At 31.6% G+C, this 22,805-nt stretch overlaps 2 protein-coding genes across 2 annotated transcripts; one reads left to right on the top strand and one right to left on the bottom strand.

Moving 5' to 3' along the window:
- Positions 1–1,894: 1,894 nt before the first annotated feature.
- Positions 1,895–4,377, bottom strand: BNAC06G12260D. Its single transcript, XM_013832455.3, has 8 exons — positions 3,811–4,377; positions 3,034–3,726; positions 2,875–2,946; positions 2,716–2,783; positions 2,508–2,628; positions 2,344–2,424; positions 2,181–2,270; positions 1,895–2,110 (listed from the first exon to the last, which is right to left on the bottom strand). Exons 2-8 carry the CDS (start codon positions 3,238–3,240, stop codon positions 2,018–2,020), a joined length of 732 nt encoding a protein of 243 aa, XP_013687909.1. The 5' UTR covers positions 3,241–3,726; positions 3,811–4,377; the 3' UTR covers positions 1,895–2,017.
- Positions 4,378–14,822: 10,445 nt separating this feature from the next.
- Positions 14,823–16,163, top strand: LOC106391365 (E3 ubiquitin-protein ligase SINA-like 10). Its single transcript, XM_013831987.3, has 2 exons — positions 14,823–15,317; positions 15,388–16,163. Exons 1-2 carry the CDS (start codon positions 14,985–14,987, stop codon positions 16,042–16,044), a joined length of 990 nt encoding a protein of 329 aa, XP_013687441.1. The 5' UTR covers positions 14,823–14,984; the 3' UTR covers positions 16,045–16,163.
- The last annotated feature ends 6,642 nt before the right edge of the window (positions 16,164–22,805 follow it).

Below are 22,805 nucleotides of genomic sequence, written 5' to 3'. Positions count from 1 at the left end.
ATGTAAAATATATATAAATGTGATTGATAAATATATAAAGATAGAGTTAATTAACATTAAAATATATTTTTGTTCAAAATAACACATGAAAGATAAAATTCTTTAAATAAAAATTAAGTCAAAATTAGACATTAGTGAATTTTTTTGTAAATTATTTTTTTATGTATAATTCGTAGAACCCTGCATCAAAGGTTTATATTAAAAAAATGTAAAATAGTACGTAGTCCGAATATATTTATGTAAAATTTGGGTATAAAATGGATCTTGGATATGGAGGAAGCTCCTGAAACTTAGAGATTTGGCATATGGGTTCACTAGAGTTCATATCAGGGATGGCAGAACTACTTCCTTCTGGTTTGACAATTGGCTTGGAATTGGGAAATTGATAAATATTACAGGTACGGTGGGTACGACTTATCTGGGTATACCACGCCACGCCAAAGTTAGTGATGCTACGAGGGGCAATACGTGGAACATTCGCGGCCGTGGAAGTCGGAGGTAGGGGAACATATACGGCCAGATCTTAGCTTCGGATCCTCCCTCGTCGGGTACAGGTCGCGATAGAGTACAATGGAAGCATGGGGAGGATGATTACAGGACAAACTTTTCGGCAGCAAGGACTTGGGATCAACTACGACAAAGGAGAAGTAATGTGGATTGGTGTAAAGTGGTATGGTTCGCGCAGGGGGTGCCTAGATTCTCATTCATAACATGGCTGTCAATAAGGAACAGGTTATCAACGGGAGATCGTATGCGAACATGGGGCATTGCGCAGGTTTGCGGCTTTTGTGGAGAGAGAAATGAAACAAGAGATCACCTGTTCTTCGCCTGCCCATATTCTTACACGATTTGGGAATCTCTGGCAAGACCACTTGTCGGACGGAACATCAACCCAGATTGGGAATGGACAGTCAATCGGTTACGTACTATGGGAGGGAAAACACTGGACTCAATACTCGCAAGGATGCTATTCCAAACAACAGTGTACTACGTCTGGAAGGAAAGAAATTCAAGGCGTCACCAGCAACGAGAGATACAGGGGGATCAACTAAGAAGATTCATAGACAAGGCGGTTCGTAATCGCATTTGCTCTCTGCGATACACTCATGGCCACAAATTGGAAGGGTTACTAAGGAGATGGTTTACAGTTACTCTTTAGAATTCGATTAGTTTCAAGTTTGCACCTAAGACATTAAACTACTTCTAATCGTTTGTAAAAATTCCGATCAATAAATTTCAAATTTCATCAAAAAAAAAATTTGGGTATAAAACTCTTTATACGTGGCACCTCAACTTATTCATTTTTAAATTATTGTAAAACTACCGATAATATTTTTTCATTAAATATATAGAGGATCGTCTAATCAACATTTTTTCTTTCGTTAGGACGTGGGACTTTAGCTTTTTAGTTTCTTTTGTGCTTTTTCTTTGATGTTGATTTTTATTGTTTTTTATGATATATCTTACATTGACAACATTTTTGGTTCATGTGTTACCAATAAAAAAAATATTTCTAACAAATCTGAGATGTGCGGTTTTGATGAGACAACATATTTAAATATATATATATATATTGAAAATTAGTTTAGTTAGAGTATTTGAATATTCGTAACTAGATAATATACATTAAATTAGCAATGATTTTCTTGTTAAAATTAAATATCTATATATTTTTTAATAATAATATATGCACAAATTATCACACTATAATACACTTTTATGTTATATATTCAGTTTTTTCTAATAAAATAAATAAATAAAAAACTAATCTCAGAATCTCTAATTTTTTGTTAACTAGCGTAGCATGATTTCGAACAAGGCAGTTTTATCTAATCAATTTGGAATACCATACCATCGATTTCGAACATGGCAGTTTTATCTAATCAATTTGGAATACCATACCACCAAAGCAACGTTTATTTAATGGGTATGTATAGTTTGTGTATAATGTTGTAATGGTACACATACGTACAAATCATTATCAAACCACAGAAGGAGAATTTAAGAACTGATTGTCTTAGTTTACGGGAACCTGCAGTTCAGGTCGTTCGGGCAATATCCAAGGCGGCGCAGTTTCTTCATCAGAAGAGAAACCAGAGAATCTCGTATCCTAATTGACAACAAAGGTTTAAATCTCTGCAAGAATCATATTTTGGGAGTCAAAGAAGCTTTTTTCTTACTCTTTCTTGCCTGCAACGTTGTATAGCTGTGAATGACTTGACTAAGAAATATGCAACCAGCAAGATTCCCAATGTTTTCAATAATGGCAACTGCAAAAAGACAACAAAATCATTCTCTAGCTTGGGAAGATGACATGATATATATGTTGAGGCGGTTGCTTACCAGAAGCAAAGTTAACGAGAAATCATCGATTCCACCTAAAAGAACTGGAAGAGAATGGCGCAAGAACAGTAGAAAGATGAACTGCACATGAACATGATAATATCATTGTGTTTTTTCATTCAGTGTTTTGTTCTCAAGAGTCTAGACAGAGAGAAGAAACATACCAGCAAGGCAATTACACGACAACAAACCAAGCTCGTGGGGCTATGAAACGAATAAAGCTCGTGATCATCGGTAAGAAAATAAGGGTTACGAAGATCTAGTGCCTCTATTCCCCAATCACTCCTGTGACAATCCCAACAAAGAACATGATTCTCAGTAGAATAACTACATTTTAGAACAATAATAAAGGTAAGAGCAACAAAAAAGTACCTGAAGTTCATAGAGATGCCTGTGTAGTGAAACAATTGGCGGGGAGCTGTGTAACCAGGTTTATATTGCTTTCATTCGAACAAGGTTTCATGTGATAGTTTCAAGAAAGCAGCACAAGAAGAAGAAAGCTATATGATGATTATCTTGTGCTTGACTAACCTGACGGCAAATTTCACATAAGGTGTCACCTTTCTCGTTGCACCATCTCTGGATGCAATGATGATGTGCAAACTGCGACGGTTGATAAAAATGCTTCTTGAGGTTAAGAATCAAAATTTAAAACTGGATTCTGTTTATAGAAAACAAAGATAAATTAACCTTTAATGTTCCGGAACAAGAACAGGGAGTATCCATGTTGGAATCTTCATCTTCATCATGACAAATCCTGCATTGTACAAATTCTCTCTTACATACATCATCGGTTCCTGCAGATGCATCATCTTCCTTAACTGTGTCTACCTGTAACGCTACGAGACCAGAATTGCTCGATAACTTATCAACCACCAACACTAAATGATCTCCCATCCTAATTCTTACCAACTAGAGAAAACTCAAATGATATATAGAATCAAACGACAAAAAAAAAAAAAAACATCAGGAATAAACTAAACCAAAGGCTAACGCTAACGTTTTTAACTATCACAACAATAAGCAAAACCAAGATCATAGGGCAAGAATCAATAGACGACAAGAAAAAAAAACAAACACATAACTGACGAGCAAAGGTAACCTTGTTGTGTACAATATGGCAAGGTAATGTGATTAAAGAGAATTAAGAAGCACTAAAGAATATTCTTTTCCTTTATAGTCAACTTCATTACATTATTTTAGATTACATAAACAAAGAAAAATTGGATCAATCGTCATATGTGGAGTGAGGGGAAGCAGTACAACCAGGATCAAAGGGATCTTCAGAACCACAACAATGCCAATACTGTAAAACTTTGCCAGAGTTTGGTGTATCCATCGTCCCGCCAGTGTATACACTCTCGAACTTCCTCTTCGTCTCTCCTAACAAATAAATATAAAATAAAAACAATCCTTTGGTTTCTTCATTCGCCGAAACAGACTTTGAATAAAAAACGCTAACTTTACCTCCGAAATGAGCAGTGTGAAATCTACAAGCTTGTGGAGAGTTGCGTATGGGATTGAATTGGGTTTTGCAATGCTTGCAAGTTCTTAAGGTGTTGCCGACACCGTCGGATGAAGCTGAGCATCGGATTCGATTAACCATGAGGCGCCATCGCGAGTTTAAGCTCGGATTCTTTAAATTCTTGACGAAGTGAGAGTGATTGATTATGGTTTTAGAGATTCGGAAAGAAGGATTCAAACAATTTTGAGCCATCGTCTTGCTCCGTGAAAATGGTGAACCTCAATTAAAGCGATCCCAGACAGATAGAGGTGTTCCTTTGTGATTAAAAGAGATGATTAAACAAACAATTTTGTGTTTCAAAAAAAAAAAAAGATTAAACAAACAATTTCGTTTATTAAAACGGCTACGGTTTGGCACCCTAGTCGGAGATAATTTTTTTTTGCCTGCTTAAATTTTCTAATGATGATAATCCGAGCGCATGGATAAGTTTTTTTCCATGTTCGAAACTACGCCAATCGTAAGTCGGGCGGTCGGTCAACGCCTAGCGATTATCAATAACTTGGAGATTATACGGAGATTAATCGGGGAGTAATTTTAATTATTATTTTAAGTTTTTACTAAATATATATACGAACTTAGATGAATAACAAAGAAAGTAATGTGTCTGTTGGTAAATGGGCTTGAATTTGCTCATCCAACGTCGAGTTTGAAACCCAAGTAACGTGTTTTAATTATTTTTGTACGTTTCTTAAACGAGTGGCATAACTGTAATTCTATCATCTTCTTCTACGCATTTTGTTAAGGGTTTCTGCAACTAGTTTTCCGCTGTCAACGCATATCTTTCTCAAAATCCACAAATTTTATAAACTTTTCTTGTTGTTTATGCATCAAATTCATGGATCTGTCATCTAACATGAGATTTAAAACATTTGAAACTTCAAAAGGATGAACTTTTTGATGAATCCGATTTCTGGGCCGCTTATGATGAAATCGCCACGGTGGACATCCGCCGAGCGCTCCGGCGCCGTTTAATCGGACAACTCGGCCGCGGTTTAGAACCTGGGTTTTTTTTATAGAAGTGTTTGTTCATAAAATAGTTTTAATATTTGGTAACAGTACAACTTTTATCGATTATAAAATGACAAATATAAATGTTGGTCTATTAAATGTATCATCGTTGTCGAAGAGTTAACGTATTACAATTAATCTTAATTTTTTTTAAGATTTCATATGCACAAAAAGAATGTAAATTTTGCGACTGACACAAATCACCAAAACCAAATAGGCAACATCGATGGTAAAATAACGAAGTTGAACTAGGTTTTCTGCTCTGGATTTGTTTACTATTGATTCTCCATAAGTTATTTCATTTTCCACTCATATGAAATTGTGATTTCGTTCTCGTTGCGGTTTCATTTATATGAGTTTTGTTTCTTTTTGAAACTTCTTCTGTGAATTTAGTGAATTACATAAGTGTCAATTAAAAAAAAATAGACATTTGTAAAAATTAATTTCACTCCAGATACATATCTAAGAATCAACTTTTTGGAGAAGATCACCGACAAACTCAATTCACATGTTAGTGTTCAAATCTAATATATTAAGATGTTAAAGAATATATGTGCAAATTCGAAATATAAATGTATGTATTGTATATATTCACCAGTTCAGTCTGATCATCTAATTCTAAAACAACAAAACAAATTCTTTATTTTATCAATCTACGTTTTTGAGGTTTAGTTACTTAAGAGTATACCAATAAAATAATATATAATATTTTACCACTATAGGTATATGTAAACTATGTATAAACTAAGAACTATTTGATTTATTAAACGATAAACTGGAAAACTTATAATAAATAGTTAAAATATCTCATTCTTACAATTATAATAGCTATATAGGGTATTAAGGAGAGTCAAATATTAGGCGAATGATCAAATTTCTCATTCTTAGAACAATCTCAAAAGGAGGTGATTGAAATCTTGTCATGATATTTCATTAAAAGATTTTACAAATAAAAATCAGGACTAAATTATTTAATATGAATGAAATAAAAAAAAAAAATATATATATATATATATATAGTGCTTCCAATATTAAAATCACTTCGATTTGAAGAAGTGTATTTGTGATATTGTCAGGATCAATAACATATTAGAAACTACATATTTAATAAATAATTTTTATACATAAAAGTATATACATTAGAGTAATCACATAAATCAAAACCAATAGCTTTTGTTTATTTAAAATCATGTTTTCGGTAAATAAATCAAAACAATCATTTTATTTACTTTATTTGATACATAATTAAACTTTAGTGATATTGACACAAATATATGTATATATATAGTATATTTTAGTATAAATATTTATTATTGACACTTTCAATTCATATGATTTTATTAACATTTGTATATTTGCTGTAACAAAAATTTAAATCGTTAATCACAAAACTTTTAATATGAGATTTTTAATACAAATTTCATAATTAAAATATTAAGATCTCAATAATTTATCAATGAAAATTTTCAAATTAACATATTTATATATTGTTATATAGTATATAATTTAATTTAAATTATATTTATATATATATATATATATATATATATATATATATATATATAATATAAATATTTATTAATGAGACTTCATATTCATACGATTTATAATCATTTGTATCTTGGTTGAACAAAAAAAAATTAAACCATTGATCACAAATTTTTTAATGTGGGACTTTTACCATTTTTAGTCATTTATTATCGTTTTTAAAAATCAAAATATAACATATAAGAAAAAATTAATTTTTTATTATATGCATAATGAGATTGTTTAATTTATTTTAATAATATGAAACTAAACAAAAAAGAAAGAGAATATAAAAATTATAGTCAAATATATATTATTCATAATCATTAATTGTCATATACTGTATATGTTAATCATATTAGGTAATTACATAGCTTTTATTTAAGAAAATAATTGAGAATATTCTTTTGTACGCTATTAATCAATTTGATATTAGTTTAATAAAAAATATTATATATATTTATATGGACCAGCTTATTTTTCTAAAGATTTTAAGAACCATTTTATGATACGTAACTATAAAAATATATAGTAATGCTCGAAGATTAATACACAGGGGATAAGAAATAGATTCACAAATCATCTTTCTATCTATGTAAAAATGTTTTCTCTTACGTGCATCCACATCATCAAATAGAGCAAGGAGAACATGATACGTGGCAAGCTACAAACCTTTTCCTTCTTTCCCAAAAATATTTTCTCTATGGGCTTTAAAATTAAACTGATCATTTGATTTGGGTTGTCGATACATCTTCAGATGGGTTCTTGATAGACATGATTCAAACCAGCGATAGCAGTCTGAATAATGTCTATCAAGAGATTTAAAAAAAAAAAAAGGTGATTTTGGTTTTTTTTTTGCCATCAAGAAGAGCGTGAATCATATCTACCACTCGGATAATTTTTAAAATTCTTTAAAAAAAAATAAGTTTTTAAATTTTTTTAAAGCGGAAGATATTCAGACTGCTATCGCTGGGATTGGTGACAAAAAAAAAAACCAAAATAACCTTGGGAAATCTATTTTTTTAGAGCAAAAAAATGGTAAATATGTCATTTTAGACTAATTTATACTACTTTATGTCCTATTAGACTAATTTTTTCCAAAATGGCAGTAATACCCTTAAAATTGTAATTTTTAAAAAAATATATATATTGAGTTCGACAAGGGGGATCGATCGATCCCACTTTACAAGTTATAGTGGATCGATCGATCCCGATCATTATTCAGAACAAAAAAAAAACGCGAAATATATACTGATCGACCTGGTCCATTTCACTCGATCGGCGAATGTCGATTTACACAGATCGACCGATCTGTAAGAATAGATCGATCGATCCCGTGCCGAGGAAAGAATCTCAAATCGATTTTTTTGGTTTTGTATGATTATATCCGGATTGATTCCCACTTGATTTGAACCGACCAAGCATGATTTCAACTCTTTAAACTCGATTTCTCTGGGATGAAACCCATAATTTCCCATTCACGAATAAAGGGAGACAAAATCAAATTCTTACCCAAGTTCATTAACCCTAACTCACTCAATTTCACTCTGATTTGGACGATTATTTGGCCTAACCCATACGATTTCGTGAGCTTTTTACGAATCTATCACTCTTTAATTTGTTCTGCAAAGGTATGAAACTCTATCTCTATCTCCACTTCTTTTTTTTGTTCCTTTTTCGTTTTTTTTTTTTAAATCGATTTTTTTTTTAAATATAAAAGTGAATATTCTCAAATATTTTGTTTCCATATTTTTAGGAACTGATTTCTTATCCGTAGAATACAACTAATATGTAGAAATCAGTTTCTACAGTTTTTTAGAATTATAGTAATGTTTAGAATTTGATTTCTACATGTTTTAGATTTATAGTAAATCTGTAGAAGTCGGTTTCTACATGTATTAGAATTAGATTAATGTGTAGATTTCGATTTCTAAGAATTTTAGAATGGTAGGTTAAGCGCGGAATGTTTATTCTACATATTTGTAGAATACTCCTATTTACGTAAATCACGTATTCTAAACATTGTAGATTCAATGAAAAAAGTAGATTTCGTTTTCTACTTCGTAGAATGTCATTTCTACTTTTTTTAGAACATAATCTGAAATTTATAATTTTAACTTTTTTTATAATTGGAAAATATACCATTAAGTTCATATAGGTATTTTAACAAATGTTACTATTTTTCCAAATTTTTTTTGTTTGTAAAACTATTTATTAAAATTAATTTTATAAATATTAAAGGGTATTATAGGAAAATATGACACAAAATATAGATTAGTGTAAAGGGACATAATTACCTCTAAAAAACAGTTTTCCCAATAACCTTTTCTCTTTTTTTTTTTCTCTTTATATCTCTCTATGCTTTTTCTCTAAAAATATAATTATAGTTTTCTTGGTTATTCACAAATAACTCCTTTCTAAAGTATCTTACAAATTACAAACAATTAATATTCACGTGTGCGAGATAGACGGTAGTTTTAGATCAAGATAACAATAATAATTTGTTTATGTACGATCGGAATACTCAAACACCTCTTAACATGCCACATAATAATTTGTTTGAAGTTTCTTGACTCTTTTATCAGTTATCACCAAGCCACATAATGAAAAGGTTGTCTATGAACTTGATACCTAAAAAGAATTTTTTAATAAATTAATTAGTTATCCCGAATTTCTCATCTTTTTATTATAAAACCAAATCAATTAACAAAATTTATTATAACCTTCAGTTTATTTTAATCAGTATTTCATTTTCAGAAATTATTCATGTTTTGACCACCGAGCTCAAGCCTAGGCTAGAAAAAATGATAGAAAACAACAACCAAAATTAATACATATCAAATATAATTTTTAAAAAATATAAGTCGGAAAGACAAAATTAACAAAATATAAAAATACAAAATTAGTTAAAATACACAATATAATTGAGTTGGTGTAAAGTTGAATACTTTTTTTTTGAAAAATATGTAGAAAAAACATAAGAAAAAGTGAGATAAACTAGTTTATAAGTTTGGTCTGAAAATAACACCTTCATTATTCCAGAAGGCCATGGTCAAAATATTTGAGCCAATACTCTCAAATGCCCTAGTGTACATCGACGATATCCTCCTATTTTCTCTAGATATTGACTCTCATACTCGCCTATTGAAAAAATTTCATGATATTATACAGCAATATGGTATCATGCTCTCGGGAAAAAAAAGATGGTCACTGGAGATACATAAATTAACTTCCTCGGTATGCACATCTCAGAAGGAAAATATCATCCCCAGCCCCACACTGCATCACAACTCAACGAATTTCCAGTTGAGAAGCTAACATTCAAGCAAGTGCAACAATTCTTTGGAATTGTAAATTACATGGTTGACTTTATCCCTGACCTCACAATATCCATATCAATACTGTCAGCTCAACTAAAGAAAGATGTTCCTCCATGGAGCCAGAAGTGTACGAAAGCAGTAAAAGAACTCAATCGGATCTCAAAGACACTTCCATCACTGAAATTTCCGGCTACTGGTAAAAGAATTCTTCAGATAGATGCAAGCGACTGCTATTGGGGTGATGTTCTTCTAGAAGAAGACGAAAAAGGAAAACAGCACATTTGCGGTTACAAGAGTGGAGTCTTCAAAGAAGGTGAAAAACACTACCACTCCACATACAAAAAAATTCTTGCAGTAAAAAAAGGGATCGAAAAATTCGAATTTCATCTGGTGGGCCAACATTTTTTTATCGAGATGTACATGTCATCTTTTCCAAAGATGATACAGATCAAACAGAAAGTCATGCCTCAAGCACAATTACTCAGATGGGGGAGTTGGTTTTCACAATGGAAATTTGACGTCAAGCATATCAAAGGGAAAGAAAATGTTCTACCAGATTTTCTATCAAGAACTCAGCGTCAGATTTCAGTAATCATCCCAATGATTTATGCTCTTAGTCCAGAAAATCCAGCAGAAAAGTCCTTGAGACAAATGATCTCAATGATGCCACAAGGACTACAAGCAAGGATGTTAGACCTTGTTTTGGTCTACAGAGGACTAGAAACCGTCCACGGATTTCTGAAGCTCTACATCCACAGGTACGGTCTAGACCAAGGTCCACTTCTCAGGCTCCCTTATCATCCGGTGTATCCATTTCTTACCACCATAAAAGCGAACCCGGCTCATTATGAAAAATTCCCAAAAGAAGCATATATTTTGTTTTGGTACTTGGCCGATTTATACACCATTGGAGTACTTTTCGACAAATGCAAGCTACTACAGTACTTGGCAAAGTGCATCTTGACAAGGAGAAAGCCACATTACAAACTTTTGTATAAGTGGCTCACAGTGTTCCACGATGTGACCTGGTGGCAAAAAAGATTCACGCACAAGGAGTCACTATTCTTGTCACGTTTCGAATGTTCAACAATAAAAACCTGCAAGATGATGGAATGACCATTGACAAGATATATGCCGCCCAGGTCTAGCTAAGTTACAATAATAATCCCTTTGACGGAATGCACTTCTACCAAAGCCCAAAGGGCAGGTGGCCTGGCAGTACTCATACTCGACAAAAGACTTTTTTTTTCGCATACTGCGCACTGGCACAATAGAGACATTTATCCATCAGAGTTTGTTGAAGAGGTACGACAAATACTAGTGAGCTTTCATAAGCAGTACGTGTGGCCAGACTCCAACCCTGATCATCCGAATTACCGAGTAGAAAGAAGAAAGTACATGATAAGAAGGTACATTCCAGGCCTAAAGATTTACGACATCTCAGAGCTTTCTGACAGTGAAGAGGAAGACACGTAGGGCGGGAACAACACCTCTCATTTGGAGGAAGGGGGAATAAGAAATAATAATAATTTTAAAATATCATGGATCAAAATAAGTATTTTGCCAAAATATTATGTCAACTAAGTGTGGAAAAATATTGGGCAACTCTGTGTGGTGTGTATTATACAAGTACGAATGGTGTGTATTGAAAGCCTTGTAATATAAATAAGGAGGCTTAGAGAGTATGGTAATCCAAGCTAAGTGAGTTGAGAGAGTTGAGTCCTAAAGAATCCCTTGTAATATTTTTGAGTGTTCTTAATAAAAAGATTCCCCTTTGTATTATAAATCATCTTTTGTTTATCCTTAATTACCTCACCAAAAATACTTTTGATCCTAAACACCTCCTTTGTGGTTGTACCTACTATATGTTTCTAAATTTGTATATCTCTAAGTGTTCTTAATAAAATAAAGATCCCACTTTGTATTATAAATCATCTTTGTATATCCTTAAATACCTCACCAAAAATATTTTTGATCCTAAATACCTCCTTTGTGGTTCTACCTGTTATGTGTTTGTAAATTTAGTATCAGAGCTAAACATTTAACGAGGAGATCACTGATAATAGACTAAGTGATATATGGTTATATATGCAAGTTTATGTTTTCTACCTTTTGGAAATATTGTTTAGCATGTTAACCAGCATCAATATCACCCCTAATCTCAGGGCCATCAACGTCGTTTATAGAAAGAAAATTTATTACAAGAGTGTCGAATTATCGCACAAGACTGATTTTTTTTTTTTGACAACGAACAACTATTCTATTACTCAAACTTGAGATGGTTAGTAACAATACCGGAACCAATGTAACAAAGCTCTCTATGAAAAGATCTCACAATCTTAGCTAAAGAATCTGATATTCCATTATGTTCCCTTGGGATATGAGATATCTCGAAGTCTGAAAAACATATCTGCAACGTCTTTATAGTCTCCAATTATGTTGCAAAATTTGGCTAAGCTCGAGGCTCATTTATCATCGCGATCATATCCTTGCAATTTGTCCCAAAGAGCTGACATGAAGAATGTTGTAGCATGCTATCCATTGCCCATTGCACTGCTTCTACTTCTGAATGTAAAACAGTCTCTCGCCTCCTTAAGTTTCGTGTTCCCATGAGCTGAATCTTTCCAATACTATCCTTCCAACCACAACCAAAACCACTAAACTCTGTTGTGGAAGTCCATGAACCATCCACCATGTATATATTATACAGGCTTATGACCATGAGTTCGTCGCTACTATGCTCTTGTGGAGCTGGAATGACCATCTCATTTGCATTAAACTAGGCTTAACATTCACTTTCTGTATAACGAACTAGCTCCAAAAGATCCATGTCAATCCCCGTGAAGAGTTTATCATTCCGAGCTTTTCAGATATACCAGATTATCTAGGAATAAGGATTCATGTCCAGTTCTGGTTCAACAATGCTATTCTTTCTCCAGAAGAGGTAATCCATATTGGCATAAATACCTGGTAACAGAAAAATGTTAGGGCTAGATGGTGTTGCAGATAGGGACCATACTTGTAGAGCTGGAGGGCATTCAAATATGGCATGAGTACCAGTTGTTCTGGTTGCCCATATCTTGGGAAATAATTATCGCATCTCATATTACGACGGTTTAGGTTTCTCATTACAACCACATGTCCTGTTATCAATTGCCACATAAGATGACATATCTTCTGAGGTGCTGTTACTTTCCAAGCAAAGGATTGGAGCTTGGTTATACCGAACTCCAATACCTTCATATCTTCCTCAGTCTTCAATAAGTTCCGAGCTACCCACTATCTAACCGTGTACTGGCCTTTCCTAGCATAGTTCCAGCAAAATGTACCACGACGATGAGTTGAGCTTGTTACCAAACTCCTTATGAGAGGTATATCACCAGGGGCAACATATCCTCCAGTAGTCCAACATCCCATTCCTTCAATTCTCGAATAATAAGGTCGCTAACTCTCATGTTAGGGTGCAATACATGGGCAGAAGGACAAACCGTCCTAGCTAGTGTAGCAGGGATCCAAGGGTCTTTCCACACCTTAACCTCATATCTAGATTGTATCTTCTGTCTGATCCCCAATAGTAGTAGTTTTCGTACCGTTGAAATACTGCACCACACATAAGATGGGCTGCTTACCAAGATTGTTCGTAAAAGCAAACTTATTATGTAGTATCTTTCTCTCAAAACTCAAGCAACTAACGAATCCCCTATATATTAATTGAAGATCATTTAAAAAGTTGTAACCTTAAGTTTATACTAATTAAAAAGAGACTCTGCTTAGATGTCACTTAATTAAGATGACAATTTAGCTTATGTGGCAGCTTAAGAATCAATTGAAAAAAAAATGTTGGTCCAAATCCAATTATTACGAAGCATTATGGGGGTGATTGGTAAGTGATGTGAGTGCTTTCCACAGCTCATTTTTTTTTCTACATTCACTTTAGTTTACCAATCATACTTTAATAAAAAATTTAAAGGTACAACCATAAAAACTAAAATATGAAACAAAATAGCTTTGGAAATCAATTTTTCTAGAGCTTTATATTTAGTGGTCTGGAAATAATTAATCTACAGCTAAAGCCAAAAAATAAAAGCCACATCACTTACCAATCATCCCCTATATTAACCCAAAATATAAGAAGCGTGTATTCTTTCTTTAAATAAAAGCTACGAAATTACATAATATGATTAACATATATATGACAATTAATAACTATGAATAATAAAAATTTGATAACAATTTTTGCATCTTTCTTCATTTTTGTTTAATTTTATATACAATCATATTAACCATATATTAAAAAAAATAGATTTTTTCTTATATGTTATATTAGAATTTTTTAAATGACTTTAAATTACAAAAATGAGGAAACTTATATGTTATATTTAAAAAATTTTGAAACGCCTTTAAATTACAAAAATGAGCCTTATATGTTATATTTTTCTTATATATTAGATTTTTTATATGCTATATTTTGAATTTTTTAAAACAACTTTAAATTATAAAAATCTAAATTTTCCTTAAGCATACGACTAAAAGCATTAAAATGACATGTATCAATTCAAGGGTTGATCTGAAACCTTTTAAAACCATATGGAAGATAAATGTCAAAATAATTCAACTGTGGAAACAATACTGTTCACTTTTTTCAAGAATGTGTTCGGTGGAAAAAATAAAAATTTTGTGTTATAATTTGTTTAATGTTCAATCTGATCAACTTATGACAGATTAATTATAGTTTAATTCCACAATTTTTAATAAAATTGATTCGGTCTATCGAAAAGAAATTATATAATAACAACAAAAAAATATTGTATATGTATAAACAAAATGATCAAATATATAAAAAAAATTGTTGATTACAAATAAATTCACTATTTGCAAAGTGCAGCTCTTATCCTAGTTATAGTATTAAATTAGTATACGAGAGAATTAAGTAATACAGTGATCTAATAAGATTCTAAAATTTTCAACAGAGCCGATTGTATTAAATTTTTTTTTTTTTAATTTAGCCTTAAACTGATCTTAAATACTTTAAAAGTTGACGAAAAAAAACTTTAAAAGTGATATATAGGATTAGAGCTCTATTTTTTGTTGGATGGACTGAGCCAACGCTAAACATCAGAATCATATACCACCCTATAAAAGATCTAAAAAATTTGGGTGGTTTAAACCGGTTCGGTTTGAGTATTTCCCCGACCCACCTGTAACTTGGTTGCTCTATAAAAGATTCTTCAGGAGTCGTACAGATCTGATCCGATCAAAAGATGGCGAGATTCTCAGTTTCTGGAGGAGACGACGGAGAAGGATCAAGCAACCATCAATCCCGCAAACGGCAGCGACTTCCTTCCATCGATGAAGATGAAGAAACAGCCGGAAGTTCCGGTGAAGAAGACGAAGAAGATGATCGTCAAATTGAATCCATGAGCGATGACAGCGATCGTGAAGTGGTAATAGAAGAGGCAAGACGAATTGCTGAAGATCCCGTAACAAGCCAGATCTCTTCGAGCAAAGATTCTTCTCTTTCCGTAACGCTTTTGGATCCAGATGTTCTCGATTGCCCTATTTGCTGCGAGCCCCTCAAGGCTCCCATCTTTCAGGTTTACTTCCTTCCTCTCTGATTGATAAACCTTGGTTTCAGATGTAATAACTCTGTGGTTGTGTGTTTAGTGTGATAATGGTCATCTAGCTTGTTCTGTGTGCTGCGCCAAAGTCAGGAACATATGTCCGTCCTGCACGTTACCCGTCGGTTATATTCGCTGCAGAGCCATGGAGAAGGTCATAGAAACATCTAGAGTCTCATGTACCAACGCCAAGTACGGGTGTAAGGAGAAAATGTTATATGGTAATCGATTTAGCCACGAGAAGCTTTGTGTTTTCCCCCCGTGTTCCTGCCCCGTACTTAACTGCAACTACACTGGCTATTACAAGGATCTCAACAGCCACGTACGTGCTAAACACAAAGACGAGGTGATTCCTTTTGTCTGGGACGTTTCTGTAACCATTAGATTGGATAAGACCACAATCCTTCAGGAAGAAAAGGATGGGGAAGTGATGGTAGTTCAAGTTTTCAGGGGTTTGCACGTTGTGTATGTCGTTGTGACCTGTATTGCACCTTCGGCACGGGAAGTGGGATGCTTCTCATACTATCTGGTAACTGTACCTCTAGCCGTCGATGGCTCACTAGTCCAGCGATCCATGATGAAGAACATTCAGAAATTGAGTAATGAACAACCAGAAGATGGTTTCATGGTGATTCCTTCCTATATGTTGTCTGGTAGTTCGCGGATTTTACTTGGCCGTGGCCGGGCTTATGGTCATGCCTGAGTTGCGGAAATAATTGAATTTGTTATTTCGTTCTCTCACATTTTTAGGTGTATATATGATTTAGTTGGTGGACCTAAACTTTGAGGCTTTGAGCATAAAGGTTTTCTGTGATTTGAGAATCAATGTCTTAGTATTTAGGGAGATCATTATGGAACACAAGCCGTAATAATATTGCGAGATTCCACACTAAATACAATCATATCGAGTCCGAAATGTGTTCAACTTGGGGACTTTAGCTACCAAACCGCACTAACCGGGATTGAGATACCAACTAAACTGCTTAGGTAAATTATGCAAAAGTAGGTGTTAATACGTCTGGGTTGATTACTTTCGACTGAAAATTTTTAACTATACTGAACTGAAATTATCCGATCCAAGTTTTATATATGTCGATATTTAAATATATAAATAGGATAATTTGAAAAAATATCTTGTCTTTAAATTTGAAAAATCCCCCTATTTTTCTTTTGAAAACTACTCTTTTCTATGTGTGATGAGATATTTTTATCCTGATTTTAATTAGAAACTAGGGCTTGACCCGTGCGGGTGTTTCTTTTAGAATATATATAAACATTTTAAAACATAATAATTTAATTATTGCATTTTCACTAATTTAGTTTATTTTATTGTTGAGACCATATATTGCAGTACCGTATGATGTTACGTAGTTATACAAATAATAATTGAATCCATGTGTTAAATGTATCATGTCCTGTCAGATTTATATTAACATTTCTTTCATATATTATTATATGATTTAAACGTATTATTAATTTTATGATGTTTTGGGTAAAATTTTAAATCAGTTAAAAATATTTTATTAATAATAATTTTTACTCTTATACATTTTGGACATGTTAGAAGTGCAATATCTAACTATATAAACAAAACTTGGATAATTAAAACATGCATGACAGAATTCACAATTCCATGGTTGTTTTTTCAAATTTTAACCGGTCTATATGTACTCACGGACACAATATATTAATCATCTAATCACAATAAGACCGCTGTAAAATATCTCAAAATATTAAAATTTTACCTCAACTGCCGCCAAAATTTCAGAGATGGGTCTGACTTGAATCTCATTCCAATCTTCATCTTGATGCTTAATCAACTTCTTGTCACTATTTCTCTCACAAAGAGCAATATGAAGATCATCGTTTATCATTCTGTAATTAAAACAAAATAGTTTCAAGATTTTGTTAGTCCATGAGATTAAGATGAAAGTCAATAGCTTCTTTCATGGTTGGGTTGAGAGTCACAACTGAAGCATCAACTGCATTTGTGATTTGTACATCTCCTATTTCCCATAAAGAAAACGTAATGTTGAGTTTTCACTTGTTAAGTGGAATTTTGTTCACAAAGAAACTAAAAGAATTTTTAATACTTTTGTAAGAGCTGATTTTAGCAAACCTAATCAAACATAGAATCATATGATTACTGGTACGCTCTTCGGTAATTGCTTCCTTAACAAAAATAAAACCTCGGTTAGTGGCCTTTTTTATGTTAATTGCGTGTTTTGGATGCAAAAAAGAGTAGATGGTAAGAAATCCCTTATATATTAAACGAGAAGCATTGTAATAAATGCGTTCACACTAAACTAGACACATGTCACTTGTAGAAACACTGTAATAAATGCGTTCACACTAAAATGGATACATGTCACATGTAGAGAGCTTCTCAGTCAAACTCTACATAAATATGTTCAAACTATGTACTTTACGTTTTTTTAATATAAAACTCACATGCATGGTTCTTCTTTACGTTATTTTTACTGTTTACGAATAGAGCTGGACAAATTATTCATAAATTTTGATTCGATTCGTTATCTATTTTGATTCGAACCGAAAAATCCGGATATCCGTTACTCTACAAAGCAAATCAAATACTAAACTGCATTATCCGTAAAAAAAACAAATCACAAATACCAATATTTATAGGAACGGATATCCAATTTGATCCATTATATGCATATATATATATATATTTAAAGAATTATATATAAGTTATATATTATAGTTTATATAAATTTTACAATATTTTTGTTTTTAAATAATTTCATTTTAAGAATTTTTTTTTCATGTATTATTTTGAAAAAATGACATTTAATAGTAATTATCAACCATCTTTATATACTTTTACATACACATACATGTGCATATTGACGTGAGCACCTTATAACTAAGTATTTACCACATCTGAAATATCTAATTTTTTGGAAGTTAAAATATTATTTTTCTTAATGCTTCTTTCACTATCGACCAAATTGTAGTAAAATGATTTGTCTTAATAATTTTCTTATCTTTTTTTAACTATTATCCGTTTAGAAACTATAATATGAAACCATTGGTTCGACATCACGACTATCTAAAATTCATAACATAAAAACAAACAAATAATAGTAATTTTTGATTATCACATGGAAAGAAAACAAAAACATCAAACATTTTAATCGAACAAACCCAATAAATATGGATTTAAAATGATAGTTATATTTTAGGAGATTAAAAACCAAAAAAACAACCTAAAACCGAACCGATATCCAGATTAAACAGATTAATGTCTCATTATTAAAAAATAACGAAACTAATAATCACATTCCGCGCAAGGCGCGGGTTATTACCTAGTGTATATGTATAGGACGATGGCATGGTTAGTGAGCTAATTAATTTCATATTTAAACTTTCATTGATTGTAGGGATTTTATACTTTTGAATATTCTTTTTTAAAGTTTATAATTGGAAATAAATTTTAAAAAATATTTAAAATGGTAGAATGTTAAAACATAGTGTATCACGGAAAATATATATGCTTGATTTTAGGTGTAGATAAGTAAACTAGTTAATATGTTAGAGATTTTTGTGAACAACCTATAATATTTAAAATATTTTTATTGTTATTAGGAAATCTTTTAATACGTGGTTGGTAGGTATGTATATATATTGAGTTTCTATAATTTCGTTTTGGGATAGTTTTTTTTATTCATTGATCAACATTGTTAAGTTTAGATTTTCGTAACTAATTTTGATAGATATTTCGGTATACAAATTGATTTTTGAATTGTACACCAAGACCAAGTTTGTTGTGAAAACAATTTGTTTGCAATTACTAAACCAACGACTTCGTATGCCACCAAATTTATACTATAATCTGTGGTCAACGTTGTAACAAACTATATTAAACCGGTTTGATAGATTGTTGCAAGTACGACATGTATTTAAAGATTAAACAAATTACTCTATATGCCACAAAATGGATACTACTGTATAATGCTAAGTCTTGGATTTATTATAAAAAAACTTCCTAGTACGATATATAATATGAGCACTATTAATAATGGATACTATAATCCGAGGTCTTGGATTTTAAAAAAAAAAATTCATAGTACGATTTATAATATGAGCACTATCAATATTTATGTGTTCAGAGTTAGGCCATGTGTTGGATAGTTAAACTCATAGTTTTGATATATATGGACCAAGTCCAACGAACCATACTGGTATAGTTTGCGTAGATTAGGAAATGGTTCAGCAAAATAATTAATTTATATATTGTTTTAAATAAATACATCTTAATTACTCAGTGACATGAGATTGTAATTTTTTAGGAAAAGTCAGAGTTATTTTAAATTTGTACTTCAGTTTTAATAGTTTAGATTATCAGTTCTGATAGCTAAAATTGTCTACTATATGTGATCTCCTTGGTCAATCGATCTTAGACTTCTCATCTCAATTATCTCAAGTGTGTTTGGTTGTATATCAGACAAACAATCTCCACATCAGACAAACAGTCCTTAAAAAGACTCTTAGGTTGACTAAGCAGACCACCTTCACTATGTACAAAACGAGTTGTTTGTCTAACGAGTTTGATTTCCACGGTATATGGAATATAACTGAGTTATTAGCTTGCTCATTTGATCTTCCAAGATATTTATCTCACCAAACTCAGAATTAACGCCTGGAACTGAGAAGCACTGGAATAATATATAAGGCTAACATGAAAAGTTTTAATGTACATTCTGTTTTAGATAACACCTAAAAAATTGTCTTCAAACTAGTCTTATTTGCTTTGTTTCTTTGTTTACATGTTGAAGGAATGAAAGGGAGGCTTCTTTGGTATCTCAAGTATCATTAGCAACTCAGAGAAAGTATATTCTTTTTTCAGATTCTGTATTGTTGGGGGGTTGAATATTATCGCTGAATACTGTGATTACGTGGTCATGACCAAGAATGTCGTGTTCCTCTTGGCATTTTTAGTTATGAAAAAAATGAAATTTGGTCTATTAAGTTTGTAGTTGTTGTGATGAAAGTAAACAAAGTTTCAGCTTAACGCTTGATGAATAAGAAAATCACCATCATCATCGTCTAAATGTTTAATCTTCCCTTTGTAATACTATATTACTAGAATAAGACTTTCGCCTTGCATAAGGTGAAATATTTATTAAAAAACTTATGTTTCCATATTGTAAAATCTGATGATTTCTGAATACACGTGTTCTTGTAGTCAAAATATATTTGATATTTACGTTTTTCTCAATATAGAATAATTAACCAATTATAAATATTTGGTACACATAGAAAAAATATAGAAGTCCAATTCAAACAATTAAAATATGATATCATTGATATTCTTATAATCATAAATTAAGAGTTGTGAAAAAAATTTAATGCCTAGTATTTCTAAAGGAAAACTGTATATATATATAGTAGGCATATGTAGGTTTTCAGATTGTTTGGAAAAATAATATAATTAGCATTAATTATCTAGAAACCGTATTTTAGCGTGATACATTGAACCAATATTTATGTAAATTTTCAATAACTACCACAAACATATTTGACAAGTTGTTTTCAATGGCCGAAATTGTAGACTTGGTGACAAAGTATATTATTATCTTAAATTAAACTTACCATATAGAACTTCTTCAAAAATTTGTACCAAGCTTAAAAATTCGGTGGAAGCATTAACTTGGTGAAAAAATTTCTCATTTATTTAAACAGCCTGGTATAAAAACAAATAATTTAAACTTATCAAAAGAGCTTGATTCTAAAATTGTGTATCGCGAAAATTTGGTTCAAAGTTTAAGATTTTTATTGTCTTCTAACAATAATTATACCGGCAGTTTACTATTGATCTTCCTTCGGCTCAATTGAAATTAAAAAGAACATTTAAACGATCTCAATTATAGATAATCCAAAATAAGTAGTTGTTTTCTAATTAAACATATTGTATTGACGAATTTAAGATTTATATATGATCAATTTTTTTTTATGTATAAAACTTTTGATTGCTTATAATCATCTATATGTTGGGCCGATACATTTGGTATTTCTTACTAACTTATCAGTAAATAAAAATTATATATTTTTGATTTTGAAGTTACACTAATTTTCATAATATCATATTTATATTTTTTTTGACAACATAAGATGGAAAATTAAAATATTAAAAAAACAATTACAAATTGGATTAAGCTTATAATTTGAAGTATAGTTTGGTTAGAGGACACATTAAGTTAACATAAAATTTTGCAGCCTGACTATTGTTATACTTAAGGCTCAAATATAGAAAGATGATAGCATTACTTTTTTGCAACCGATACTTTGTTTAAGATGAAAGTTAGGTAACATGATATATATCATTACCTCCTACGAAATATCGTTATTATTGTTTTCCTAGACTACAAAAAACAATTAGGCAGGTGCCAAAGATTTTTATTAATCTTCAATATAAATTTCATAATTTAAGTTCCAAAGAATTGTGTTGTAAGGAAAAACATTTGATATATAAGTTCGTTTGGTAATAACAAAACAACTTAATTTATGTATTACTCTTTATATAAATTTTCTATAAGCGAGGAAGGCCTGAGAACCGAACAACATTCTTCCTTTTTTTTTCTTTTATTAACAAAACAATTTTGAATAGCTGCGTCTCTTTGCTATTTTTTTTTATCAAAGCGTCTCTTTTCTTTGTACATGTAGAGATGTGTCAATCAATGTTACAAATTTTTTGTTGTTGTGAATGGTTTGTTGTAATGTATATGAGCAGAGAGAGCTTGTTCACGAACAATCATAGAAACCATAACTATGTTTTTGGATTGTGCATTCACCATTTCTCATCTCTTACGTGTTCAACGAATTTTTTTTTATTTTGTTTCATGTTTTGAGATGTAATGGGTTTTATAATGTTTTCTACATTTCCTTGCCATCTTTGTAAACGTTAAAAGCATGCCCACTACATATAATGTACATGTGTGCACTGAGTTTTTTTTTTCTAAAGTACATGTGTAAACTGACTTCACATGTACATGTGTACACCTACTTAAATGAAGGACATGTGCACGACCATACACATCCAAGTCACTTTCCTTAAAACCAATAAATTTTTTACAAACAAAACATTAATGAATACTAAACTCACATGCAAGCAATGAAATAATTGGGACACTGAACAATTCAATAAAGCTTAAAAAAATTATAAAGACAAGGTAACCAACGTCTATGGTATCCAAATCTAAACAAAGCCCCATTCAAAAACACATGAACCCATACAAAGGCAATTTTCAAGCAATGTACTTGTACATGTGTACACCAAAATTATGTACACATCCACATGGTTATCCAATATGCTCGTGTACACAAGTATGCGGTACACAGACAACACAAATAAAATACAAAGTTTGTTTACATAACCTGCAATTTCTTACAATTTGTTTACTTAAGAACAAATACACATACAGGTAACACATCAAATATATC

The sequence above is a fragment of the Brassica napus genome, chromosome C6 (assembly GCF_020379485.1).
Source record: "Brassica napus cultivar Da-Ae chromosome C6, Da-Ae, whole genome shotgun sequence".
Lineage (NCBI taxonomy): Eukaryota > Viridiplantae > Streptophyta > Magnoliopsida > Brassicales > Brassicaceae > Brassica > Brassica napus.
Note: the sequence above shows the minus strand (reverse complement) of the source record. Positions and strands in the feature narration are given on the sequence as shown.

Excerpts from the sequence above, each read along its gene's own strand:
- BNAC06G12260D (XM_013832455.3), bottom strand. The coding sequence starts at position 3,240 with ATGGGAGATCATTTAGTGTTGGTGGTTGATAAGTTATCGAGCAATTCT. Across the intron at positions 2,947-3,033 it reads CTTGTTCCGGAACATTAAAG|TTTGCACATCATCATTGCAT; the intron begins GTTAATTTATCT and ends CAACCGTCGCAG. Across the intron at positions 2,784-2,874 it reads TATGTGAAATTTGCCGTCAG|CAATATAAACCTGGTTACAC; the intron begins GTTAGTCAAGCA and ends TTCGAATGAAAG.
- LOC106391365 (XM_013831987.3), top strand. The coding sequence starts at position 14,985 with ATGGCGAGATTCTCAGTTTCTGGAGGAGACGACGGAGAAGGATCAAGC. Across the intron at positions 15,318-15,387 it reads TCAAGGCTCCCATCTTTCAG|TGTGATAATGGTCATCTAGC; the intron begins GTTTACTTCCTT and ends TTGTGTGTTTAG.